Source organism: Hibiscus syriacus, unplaced genomic scaffold (genome assembly GCF_006381635.1).
Source record: "Hibiscus syriacus cultivar Baekdansim isolate YM2019G1 unplaced genomic scaffold, ASM638163v2 tig00000477_pilon, whole genome shotgun sequence".
Taxonomy (NCBI): domain Eukaryota; kingdom Viridiplantae; phylum Streptophyta; class Magnoliopsida; order Malvales; family Malvaceae; genus Hibiscus; species Hibiscus syriacus.
Genome location: NW_024061790.1, coordinates 685,773 through 699,652, shown reverse-complemented (window position 1 = coordinate 699,652; position 13,880 = coordinate 685,773). Strand labels below are relative to the sequence as shown.

The following is a 13,880-nucleotide window of genomic DNA, read 5'->3' as shown; positions in this document are numbered from 1 at the left end:
TTAAGTTCAGTTTATGACGTAAATTCGATTTCTTTGTATCCGAGGAATTATTGGATGTTGAATTCAAGTTCAAGGGAGATCGAATGGAGTTTAAATGGTCGATCGATATGGCATACAAATCGAGGTAATACTCTACTACCTTTTTGTATTCTTCTCGGACTCATTGATGGATGATAATTACATGAATAGAATTGATTTATACATTAGATGTATTTAATTATCAGTGGACTCGGATGTAAAATGAAATAAGGACAGAAAACAGTATAAGACTCAAACGGCTCGATAAAGAGAAATTAGAAGATCAATCGAAAATAATTACAAGTTCAGCGATCCGATAACAAATGAATATGTTTCAAGATCCATGAAGTTTGATAAATTATCTTAAAAGGTTAAATATCGGGATTAATTGGATATCAAGTTACTAGAAAGAGCATCATGGGATAAATTATGAAAATGCCATTGTAATGGAAAAAGACCAAGACTTCTCCGAATGGCAAATAATAACTCTGAAAGGATAAACTTGATTAATTATCAGAAAATCTACATATGATCGAATTGAAAAAAATTACCAAAAATTTCCTTGAACTATAATAACCTCCATTGAGCAAAGGAATAAATACCATGAGTGATAAAAGAACTAGAATTCACCCAAGCCTAAATTATCGAAAGTATGCCACTGACATATTTGAATGAAATAACGATGATGCGCTTAAGGTGTTTAGCACAATAGATTGTTATGTTATGGAGACGACTTGAGAACTCATATCTTGATAAACTTGAGCTCTAGAATCATTGAATTAAATTTTGGATCTATATTGGAATTATAAAAATACCCCTGAAGTGTAAAATGACCAAAATACCTTAAAGTGTAAAATGATCCAAAGTACCTCTAAGCCTGAAATAAGTAATACCCTTAACTCTGAAATAAATAAATCAATCCCAAATACCAAAACAACTTTATTATATGACCAAATTGAACTGAACAGAACTATAATATGTATCCGAAATTCAGAAACGTTTGAATTACTCTGGAAAACTCTGAAGTGACCGGGATAGACTTGTTTACTAAATGATCTATGTAACCTCAATGTCTGTGGAATAAGTAAGTGATTTGGATAAGTCTGAGAATGTTGATGAACTTTTATGATGTACTATCCCTATGGGTTATGAACCACAAATTAAAGTACGTTGACAATTCCTAATATTGTTGTAATGTGGAAATAAAATAAAGTCCATTGGAATATATGTTTGTCTCTTTAAGATATATTGAGCAATGATTCTGAAGATCATCTATGGTCGAGAATTGTAGGTATTAAAGAGTGAATACCCTAGAAGGGAAATGAATTGACCAGTCAACATGCATTAGTTTTGGAAGTTGTTCAGTTTGAGTTATTTCGAGAATCCGATAGATTGACACTGATTAAAAATATACTAATTTTTTGTTTCTCTCTTATCAGCTCAAATCACTCTGGTCATAATTGATCACACAAGTACCTCTGATACAAAAAGATTATGAATACATTCATGATCTCCAAGTAGCTCTTAAGAATATATGGATCCTCTAGTGTGTTTCTTATGCGACATGTAAATGTTTTACTTTTTTTAAAAAATCACTGATTTAATGATTTATTGGCTTATGAATTATGACTACATGGTATATGTTCTCTAGTTACCTATTTTCACTGACAGATATGAATTGTTCATGATTTATGGAATCATGAAATTTACTGGTTTATGAACTATGGTTTCCTGTTCTCACGGGTTATACTCGAACTGTTTTATTGGGATATTATCTGGGTAGATTGAAGTATGGAGGTACAACTCTGATCGAGCTGGTAAATCCTTACGGACCTAAGGTGATCCTTGGGTAGGCTTTCGGGCCCAAGGCACTCACTTAGGTTAATCATGGGACTACTTATGATGTACAGGTGGAGATCAGTTATACGGTTTATTTCATTATCATGATTATGATATATTAATAGATCACAATCCAAATATTATGATTTACGGCTAAAACTGATTTCTATTGGATTTTTATATGGATAGGATTATGAAGTATGGTGGTACAACCCTGATCTAGCTGGTAAATCCTTACAGACCTAAGGATACTCTAGGGTAGGCCTTTAGGCACCAAGGCATCCCCTTAGGTTGGCTCCCTTTGTTGTGTGCTCAGGGAAAGCCCTCACGGATGCAGTTCTGGGGAACTGCATAACGGTGTTTGGTTGGAGGGTTCTACTATTGTTTTGAAAATACATTGTAAACAATAACTGTTTTAAAAAGATTTATATTTTTTCACTGGTTTTGGTTGGAACACACTAGACATCCTTTTCGATGTCCTGAAAACTTGATACTATGAATGTTTCCTATGAACTGAGATCTCCATGGCTTATACTCGATGAACTACCAGTAGAACCCCAACTTATCTCGAAAACTTATATACGTATGATTTAATAAGGAATTTTATTATTCTACATTTATCTGCATGTTTTGTAGCATCAACTGGTAGTATTGTATTGCTGAGCTTTCCAAAGCTCACTCTGTTACTCAACATTTCTGGTTAAAAAAATTATATCAGTGCACCTATCGACTTCAATGGGGGAGTTCTACCGGTTTTGCTCGTGGAGTACGTTGTATATGTTTAAGGGATATGTAGGTTGTATTTTGTTTTTATATCTGAGTATGAAAATCTAGTTTATTTCTTAATATTGGTAAATTTTACTTTTGTATTTATAAATGATTTTATGATTTTACATGTTTGAATAAAAATGTTAATTCTTTTGAGATTTTTATGGTGGGTTGCTCCGGTGGCCCTAGTGTGACACCCGGATCGGATAGGGCCACCCGTATGAGTCTGAGGGGGTTACATTTAGTGGTATCAGAGTCTAGGTTGAGTCAAATTTTTCTAAATAGATCGCCCAGTCTAATGTCAAATGATTTCTAGTCAGTACATGCCCTTATACTACAATCGTACCTCTCTAAGTGGGAACTCCAAGGTCGAGTCCCTCTCTGTAATGAGCTAACCTAAGTTTTCTATCTGTTAGGGCTCGACCTATGCATTAAAAATACCAGTAATGTTTTTCTAAATTCTGTAAAGTGCCTCGTGAGTAATGTGAGAGTTACTCATCTCAGAAATTATGACTTGACTCCAGAAATGAAATTGGGAGATGTTACCTCTCTATGAACTTCACTTCGTAATCAAGGTTGAATTGATTTCACAAGGATAATTCCGTTCTGATTCTTTTATTGGAATGAGAGAGACGTTTAATGAAAATGTATACTTAGCTGGTTAAATATTAGCAGAGGACCTGTACTTTTGTAAAAAACTACTAGAAGACATGGAAGAACAGATGAAAGCTTCATTTTTGCAATTCTGTGACATGAATGAATTTCGAGGATGAAATTCTTTTAAGGAGGGGATAATTTTAACACCCCAAATTGGGGTTAAATTACAAATTTCAAAAAGTTGTATCTTGGTTTAGAAATATGTGGAAAGTTCAAGGTTTTAAACCCAAATTATCCCATTTTTCTTGGACATTGAAAAATAAACTCCCCCGATCTTCTTCTTTAGTTCGAAGCTTAAACCCAATTTGTGAGAAATAATCGGTCGTCATCTTCTCCGATTCGGCATCACCCAGCCATCGATGGTTGTCACCACCCGACCAATCGAACCGCCATTTCGCCCCGACCAAAAGCCCTTTTACCCCTCACCGAGATCGGACACCCTTCTCTTGGAATCGAACATTGGAAGCTTCATTGAAACCTAAAAATTGTCGCCTTAATTTTCCCTGTTTTCGGTCACACCGGTCACCATTATGCCTCACGCCGGCCACCGTTGCACTCCTCAGTCAATCCCGATCAGAACCCAACCCATCCCATCACTCAGTGTTACGCCTTCGTCATCCTCCATCATGGGTAAACTCTCAATTTCATTTATCCGGTTGATTGTTGAAATTTTGGTAGATTCATTTGTTTTTTTTTGTGTTTTTGGTGTTTATTTACTCGTAGGAAGAATCAAACCACCAACTGAACCTCTATCGCTACCGTACGTGCTGGTGGTACACGTGGGGCTCATTCCCCATTCTAGTTACTTCTAAAACCGGTCCAGTCGGTCTGAACCGGCCTACCTGACCCGCTTGATCTGACTCGACCCACCTGGTTCAATCCATTGAGTCAACTCGGTTGAGTTAACTCACCGAGTCAACTCGTTGATTGGTCTAATCATTGACTTTGACCGATCAGGCTGTAGACCGTTGACTTTGATTGAAAAAAGTTAAATTTTCTAAAAAGTCATATTTTATGTTTTTCGACGTCATGAGTCCAAATCCAAAGTTTGTTTTTCTAAATTCGCACCCGGTAATCCATTTTTCAATTTTTTACATTCGGATTCAGGTTGGTTTCTAAATTAAGTTCAGTTTCTAACGTAAATTTGATTGCTTTAAATCCAAGGAATTATTGGACGTTGAGTTCAAGTTCAAGGGAGATCGAATGGAGTTTAAATGGTCGATCGATATGGCATAAAAATCGAGGTAATACTCTACTACCTTTTTGTATGCTTCTCGGACTCATTGATGGATGATAATTACATGAATATAATTGATTGATTATTAGATGTATTTAATTATCAGTGGACTTAGACGTAAAATGGAATAAGGACAGAAAATGATATAAGACTCAGACGGCTCGATAAAGAGAAATTGGAAGATTAATCGAAAATAATTACAAGTTCAGCGATCCGATAATAAATGAATATGTTTCAAGATCCATGAAGTTTGATAAATTCTCTTAAAAGGTTAAATACCAGGATTAACTGGATATGAAGTTACTGGAAAGAGCAACATGGGATAAATTAAGAAAATTCCATTGTAATGGAAAAAGACCAAGACTTATCCGAATGGCGAATAATAACTCTGAAAGGATAAACTTGATTAATTATCAGAAAATCTGGATAAGATCAAATTGAAAAGAATTACCAAAAATGTCCTCGAATTATAATAACCTCCATTGAGAAAAGGAATAAATTCCATGAGCGCTAAAGGAACTAGAATTCATCCAAGCCTAAATTATCGAAAGTATGCCACTAACATATTTGAATGAAATGACAATGTTACACTTAAGGTGTTTAGCATAATAGATGGTCATGTTATGGAGACGACTTGAGAACTCTTATATTGATACACTTGAGCTATGGAATCATTGAATTAAATTTTGGATCTATTTGGGAATTATAGAAATACCCTTGAAGTGTAAAATGACTAAAATGCCCTAAAGTGTAAAATGATCTAAAGTACCTCTAAGCCTGGAATAACTAATACCCTTAACACTGAAATAAACAAATCAATCTTGAATACCAAAATAACTTTATTGTATGACCAATTTGAACTGAACAGAAGTACAATATGTATCTAAAATTCAGAAACGTCTGAATTACTCTGGAAAACTCTGAAGTGACCGGGATAGACTTGTTTACTAAATGATCTACGTAACCTCAATGACTGTGGATTAAGTAAGTGATTTGAATAAATCTGAGAATGTTGATGAACTTTTATGATGTACTGTCCTTATGGGTTATGAACCACAAATTAAAGTACATTGACAATTCTTGATATTGTTGCAATGTGGAAATAAAATAAAGACCATTGGAATATTTTTTGTCTCTTTAAGATATATTCAACACTGATTCTGAAGATGATCTATGGTCAAGAATTGTAGGTATTAAAGAGTGAATACCTAGAAGGGCAATGAATTGACCAGTCAACATGCATTAGTTTTGGGAGTTGTTCAGCTCGAGTTATTTTGAGAATCTGATAGATCGACACTGATTAAAAATATCCTAAATTTTGTTTCTCTCTTTTCAGCTCAAATCACTCCAGTCATTACTAATCACACAAGTAACTCTGATACAAAAAGATTATGAATACCTTCCTGATCTCCAAGTAGCTCTTAAGAATATATGGATCATCTAGTGTGTTCCTTATGCGACATGTAAATGTTTTGCTTGTTTTAAAACGTGATTTTCCAAAATCTCTGATTTAATGATTTACATACTTATGAACTATGAATACATGGTATATGTTTTCTGGTTACTTGTTTTCACTGAAAGATATGAATTTTTCCTGATTTATGGAATCATGAAATTTACTGGTTTATGAACATGGTTTCCTATTTTCACGGGTTATACTCGAACTTTTTATTGGTATATTATCTGGGTAGATTGGAGTATGGAGGTACAAATCTGATCAAGCTAGTAAATCCTTACGGACCTAAGGTGATCCTTGGGTAAGCTTTAGGGCCCAAGGCACTCCCTTAGGTCAATCATGAGACCATTTATGGTGCACAGCTGGAGATCAGTTATACGGTTTATTTCATTATCACGGTTATGACATATTACTGAATCACAATCCAGATATTACGATTTACGGCTAAAATTGATTTCTACTGGATTTTTATATGGATAGGATTCTGGAGTATGGAGGTGCAACCCTGATCCAGCTAGTAAATCCTTACAAACATAAGATACCCTTGGGTAGGCCTTTGGGCCCCAAGGCATTCCCTTAGGTTGGCTCCCTTTGTTGTGTGCTTAGGGTAAGCCCTTACGGATACAGTTCTGGGGAACTGCATAATGGTGTTTGGTTGGAGGGTTCTACTATGGTTTTGAAAATATGTTGTAAACAATTACTGTTTTAAAAAGATTTATAGTTTTTAATTGGTTTTGGTTGGAACACACTAGACGTCATTTTCGATCTCCTGAAAACATGATACTATGAATGTTTCATATGAACTGAGATCTTCATGGCTTCTACTCGATGAACTACCAGTGGAACCCCAGCTTATCCCGAAAACTTGTACGTCTGATTCAATAAGGAATTTTAATGTTCTACATTTTTCTGCATGTCCTGTAGCATCAACTGGTAGTATTGTATTACTGAGCTTTCCAAAGCTCACTCTGTTACTCACCATTTCAGGTTAAAAGAATTGTGTGCAGCTATCGACTTGAGTGGGGGAGTTCCACCAGTGTTGCTCACAGAGTACGGTGTATGTGTTTTGGGGGCATGTAGGTTGCATTTTGTTTTTATATCTTAGTCCGAAAATCTATTTTATTTATGAATATTGGTAAAATTTACTTTTGTATTTATAAATGATTTTATGATTTTACATGTTTTAATAAAAATGTTAATTTTTCTGATATTTTTACGGTGGGTCGCTCTGGTGGCCCTAATGTGACACCCCAGATCGGATCGGGCCACCCGCATCGGTCTGAGGGGGTTACATGGCGCAACGATGATTCTTGCCTCTAAACACTAACCAAATGACTACCAACAATTGATGCACCAATTTTCCTCAATCATACACACATTAGAAACCTTATAAAGGAATTCAACATTTCACAAAAACATATAAAATAGAGCAGAAATTTTACTTCTAAAACAGAATGAAAATCAATTGAAAGATTGAAACCCTTACCGTTAATGCGATCTAAGCCTCCTAACTCAATAGAAATAATTTACCATAATTAAAGATGATTAAGAATACTCGAAATCAGCACCTAAACACAATCAAATACCACAAACATAAGCAATTGTCACAACTCTCAAATTTCCGGAAAAACACTAAAATCAAGCTTCTTTTAAGGAAATTGATATCCAAATTATTAACAATTGAAAAACTAATTGAGTATGTTTATATTCATCCTAAAAACCTATTAATTACATCAAGAATAACTTATAATCTCTTCATGAAAATTAGCTCATTAATTAACTCCGAAAATAACTTTTATTTTGTAGAATCACAATTGGAAGAAATGATCTATCAAGATCATTGTCTTTTGGATCCTTTAATCATTAAAGCTCAAACGAAACAAGATTAAGAAGTTACCTTGTTGGAATTAAGGAATGAAGATGAAGAAGATAAAGGAAATGAAGAAAAAGAACAAACAATGGCAACACCAATGGAGAAGTCGATGGACAGTAATTAAATGAAATTGAATAAAGGATAAATTGGAGAAGAAAAGAAAATAAAATTGATAAATGATGAGAAAAAAGATGAGAATATTTGATAGAGAGGGCTTCGATCATGGGAGAGAACATTGTAAATTTTTTTCTCAGTGTTTGGATGAAGAAAATGAAAAGAAATGATAAGGTAGTTACAAAGTGAATTAAGAAAGAATTAAGGATGAATGAATCTATCTAGAAATCAAGGCAAAGGGGAATTAGAGTTCACAACAAAAAGAAGGGTAAATAGAAGAATTTTATTTCTTGGTAAACTAGTTTCATAGATTTTTATATTTTGATCCTTTTACAATTTATTCACTTAAATCAAAACTTTTAAATCTTTCAATTTAATCACTCTTATAAATCAATTTATAATACTAAAAAACATAATATTCAAAACATAATTTAAAAACTTAAAAATAATATTTCAAATTTAAAAATTCAAAAATAATATTTTTATTGAAAATCCTAGAAATTACCCGATTACCGACCCAAAACTAATGACTCGGATTTTTGAGCGTTGCAACACTCTCCCCTAAAAATAATTTCGTCCTCGAAATTAACTTAGAGAATAAATGCAACTCTCACAACTGTCACACTTGATCATATTCACAAAGAACTTACCTGGAGTTGTGGATAAACCACAATAGCACACAAAATAATCATTCTTAATCGAAAGGCATCCCTTAGACGAGCTAAACCATAATAACTCTAACAAAAGAAAGACATCTATAAACCTTGATCATATTCACATAAACAATCAAATCAAAACAATACCCACTAACATCGATTCATGAAAATATCAAAGATACACTCAAGCTCAAAAGATCGATATAGAAGACAAGCAACAAAACCAATATACACAACAACCTCATACGAACCAAATATCCTCTTGTTTAAGCTACCACTTACGACTCACATTTTAAGCTTTCTTTCATGACAAACCCTTTTAGAAAGCAAAATCACTTATTCGATACAAAATCCCACAATACCGAAATTCATCACACAATTATTGATAGACAACCATTACCTTAACTATCCTAAAACAACTTCACTTATCTTCTACCTCGTAAACCCAAATCGAAACCAATAACACAATAATGCTCTATCCGAAACAACATAATACAACACTTCTAACCATACAAACCTTGAATATAACTTCATGAGCATTCAATCGAAACCACTAAAATTATCAATACGAACTCAAGCCTACCTACCAACATTTACATCACAAAACTCAAACTAACCACCATTAGATATAACCCATACCCAAATTCAACTAAAACAACAAATTAAACTTAAACTAAATCTTCGTAGGGATACTCTGCATCACATCGATCCAATCGAACTAGGCATTCCTTCAAAGGAAACTCAACAAAAAAGAAAAATTTGATAGCATTCCTTGATGACTTCTAAATCACATTAGCATAAACCTCGTTCAAACCCACACAATTAACTTTAGTTGTAACACTATGACCCAGAAACATCGTTACTCGAGATCAAAACTCATATCTAACCACTTCCGACATGAACTTGAACGACATCTCAGAAAAACGATCCTACTCTTCTTCGATATGAAAGTACACAAGATGACCATCGACAACCCCAATTCAAACTAGGTGAATTACAGAAGGAACGCGTGACCCATTAAACTCTTAAAAACAATAGAAACATTTTCCACATCGAACAACCTCACCAAAATCTCATAACGAACTTAACACATTCTAAAAGTAGTCGTTATCACATTCATCTTACAAACCTTCAACTGATAATAACCCAACATCATTCCTTCTAACTCTTTCGATGCCACAAAATGAAAAGCAACATGCACTGGAGCCAGATCAATAATTCTCGATGTGAAACTCAACTTCATGATTAGATTAAAACAAGAAAATGCTTATGGGAACACGTCTAGAAATCCCCCAATGATTTGAATGTCTTATACACGCTACTCATTATGAACCAAATTAAATAACCAAGCCAGACAGACTCACAATCAAGATCCATCAACATACTCACCTCCAGCACCAAATCAACATACGAAAGGAATTCAGATAATCTATTGATAACTACAAAAAATAAAATCGACGTGAAACTAGCGTAGTTACACACAATAACCCGGGATTTGAATGCACCTAATATTCACACATAAAACAATTTCGTAACCTCAGAATGACGGTTTCGACAATTGACCAGAAATACAAACCTAGGAATGCCTATGATCACTTCTTACTCAACTTATCAACTAAGGTACTACCACTCTAGACATTAACAACGATCATAATGACGTCACTAGACTCAACCAAACTATCCAATCCGACAATTAACACTTCCACATCATATGAACGTGTTAAACCACAACAAATAAATTTACTCATACTATATGATTACATCACCACAAATTATACACATAATCAAAATCTAAAGTGTGAAGAATTGAATATCTCAACAGATTATAAGGGATAAATTCAAAGTGCAGTGAATCGAATAACTCATCATAATACATATGAAAATAAATTCAAGTTGATCAAATTTAATAATCAAATTATGCATATAACCAAACCTGGAGTGAGAAATATATTGGGTGATAAAAGGCAAGTTCTTGAAAAATCAAAACTTTTACGAGGCAATATGGTTCCCAAATTAAACCCCGAGATACATACGTACACACATTTAAATATAGTTATGGTATCACCAAATGTAATACCCTATAGACAGCCATGTACGATGACCCATATATTTTGAGTGCACATTAGATTGTGAGACAAGTGGGACATATAAAACCCTAATCATGCGTACCAAGTGGAAGCAAATAAATATAATAATTCATCATACGATACAAATCAGCAAAAATATCAAGTAATCATGCTTACAACATTCATTCGAACATGCATTGCAAGATAAACATTATTAACATTATAGGGGTAAAATAATTATTTCATACATCATTATCGAATAAATATTAAAAACACAAATTAACCTTACCAATATTCATTATTAAGCTTTAATTAGTCGCATGCAAAAGTTTAGCTTAATCAGACTTCATTTAGGGACCTAATTTAACATGCTCAGTTTAGGATAAAAAATGTAAACTTTTCAAAATATGAAAATAAAACAAAATCATGAAATTGAAGGTTACATTATGAAATTGGTGTTGTTATAGTGAAATAACAAATTTCAACCAAATATGACTTAAAACCAAGCTTTAATTACAAAATCAAGTTTCTTGACCAAATTGAATATATTTTAAGGTTCACGGACCATTTTATGACTTAGGGAGCACTTAAGGTCCTTAATGAATGTAAATTTACCAATTTACCATGTTTTAAGACTCAAGGGATCGATCTCTTTTCACGGGAGACCAATCCTTTGCAAAACAATATATAAAAATGAGCTAGGAATCAATCCATTAGGGGAGGGATCGATCCTCTTGGGCATAGGCCTTTCATTATAATACGTGAAGCACAAGGTTGTAGGACAAGACCAAGAGCTTAATGAATTTTTTCACAATTAGTAAACAATACCAATACTACATGAACGTAAGGTTATGTATGATTTTGAAAAAAATAATAGTTGAATGATCAAACCATAAATTAAGTAATAGATGGATGACCAAATAATTAGTTTACCCTAAATAAAAAATATGTATGATTTATGTTAAAAAAATTATATTGGTCCAATTAATATATTTTTCTAAATTTAATCCAATATTTTAGTAGAAAGTGGAGCTAAAACGATTACATTAGGTCCTTACACGCAGATAAGAGGGGTCATCAATGTCGCTATGTAAAATACGGAGCAAATCTGTTGGAAACGATGACAAAACGATGGTTGATCCATATGGAGAGGGGTTCATCTTAGCAATGTAATCTACTGCCACATTTGTTTCGTGGTAGATTTTCTGAAATTCTATGAATCAGACTTTGGCACAAAAGCTAGCAATCAACCTCACTAACGTGAAAGGACTAGAATCGGATGGAAAAGAGAGCAACCTATAAACATCTTCACTATCTGTTTGCACTGTCAAACGTTCAAAACCGTGCTCCCACGCAAGTCTTAATCCTTCATAAATTTCCCATAATTCAGCTTTGAGTATCGACAAATGACTAATTTGCTTATTGAAGGCCAATTTGGTTATATTATAATGATAACAACTATATAATATCTTAAAATAAAATTTTTCAAATTAGTGATTAAATTTTAACTTTAATTTTGGGACAGAAGACATATTTGAATTTGACGATAATATTACGAAATCAGATCTATAAAATCAATTCGATAGAAATTTTCGTTTTTTTAGAATGAAATTATAATAAACTTATACGAATTTGAAAATGATGTAATATTACTAAGTACATATTAAATATTATCTATTTCAATTAGGCTTTCAGCAGCCTACATGCTTTCTAGATATACTCCAATTCTTCCCAAATAATTTGACTGTGATTATAATTTTGTTTTATTTTATTTGTCTTTTCCACCTTTTATGACAACTACTTTGTAAATAAAAAAATGGCTTTTTAGTGACATTATGTCCACAATTAAAATTAATTAAAAGATACATGAAAAAATAAATTTCGATTCAATTTAAAATAGATATCTATTAAAAGAAAAAAATATTTTAGTAAGATAAGATATTAGATCTTTAAATAAAATTAAAATTTTAAATACTGATATATATATATATATATATTACAAAATGGAAAGGAAGCTTTATTCTCTGTCACTTCGTCTTCTCTAATCCACTGGACATAAATCCAATTAAAAAATTAAAATAAATTAAGTCATCAATTGGCACATTTAATAAGAAATACTGAGATGCCATTTTTTGTACAATACAAATACAATGAAAAAGAATAGTAACAATATTCGACATAAATCCAATTAAAAACTGAAATAAATAAAGTTCCCAAGGTTCATGATGAGCCTATAAGTACCATGTATAGTTGTGATATCTTCCCACAGCTCCATCGTCCATCTTGTCTCTTCTTTTTAACTCCCAATTAATTTAGCAGACTGGGTGCTGTGACTTATGAGTTCGAGGTTACCTCTCCAATTTCCCCAGCCAGGCTTTTCAAAGCCCTTGTTTTTGAAGCCGACAAGCTTTTCCCCAAGGCTGCCCCTCATGCAATCAAGAGCGTTGAACTCGAAGGGGACGGTGGCCCTGGACCCTCGTCAAGATCAACTTTGCTAAAGGTTACTTGTTTAACTTTTCACTTTCTGATGCATTCAACTAGTTTGTTTAACAGAAACTTAAATTTATTTGAACAGACCTTCCATTCGAGTATGTGAAGCACAAGGTCGAAGGACAAGACCAAGACAACTTGTCGTACAGTTACCGTGTGATCGAAGGTGGCTCTTTGGGAGAGAAGCTTGAGAAAATCTCTTTCGAGAACAAGTTAGTGGCAGCTGCTGCAGGTGAAGGAACCCTTGTCAAGAGCTTAATGAAGTTTTTCACCGTTGCTGATTCCACTTTCACTGAAGATGAAATTAAGGAACAAATTAAAAGAATGGATGGAGTTTACAAGGCTGTTGAATCTTACCTCTTGGCAAACCCCCATGTCTGCAACTAGGAATATTGGTGTGTGATTTTAATATTTTTCCCTCTTAAACCCTAAACTGTCTTTGCTTGTTCTAATAAGAGCGGCATTAATCGTCCATATTGCCATTATAGTCCAACATTTTGAGATGTATAATCTTTCATCAAATAAAATAACATATAAACTTGCAAAAAAATGGGTGGACTCCAAATAAACATCCTCCCCATTTTGATTTCGTTCTTTCCTCGTAGTCTTGAAGAGTTTAATTTTTTCCCTCTTTTAAAGCACATTTGATCTCCTTTTATGACAATTTGTTGATATATTCGGAATCATCTGCAAAGCAATCTATCAA

The 13,880-nt window shown here is 33.4% G+C and overlaps 1 protein-coding gene across 1 annotated transcript; it reads left to right on the top strand.

The window, feature by feature from the left end:
- Positions 1-11,764: 11,764 nt before the first annotated feature.
- LOC120207295 (major allergen Pru ar 1-like) lies at positions 11,765-13,561 on the top strand. The gene is made up of 3 exons (XM_039206788.1): positions 11,765-11,853; positions 13,004-13,191; positions 13,260-13,561. Exons 1-3 carry the CDS (start codon positions 11,765-11,767, stop codon positions 13,559-13,561), a joined length of 579 nt encoding a protein of 192 aa, XP_039062719.1.
- The last annotated feature ends 319 nt before the right edge of the window (positions 13,562-13,880 follow it).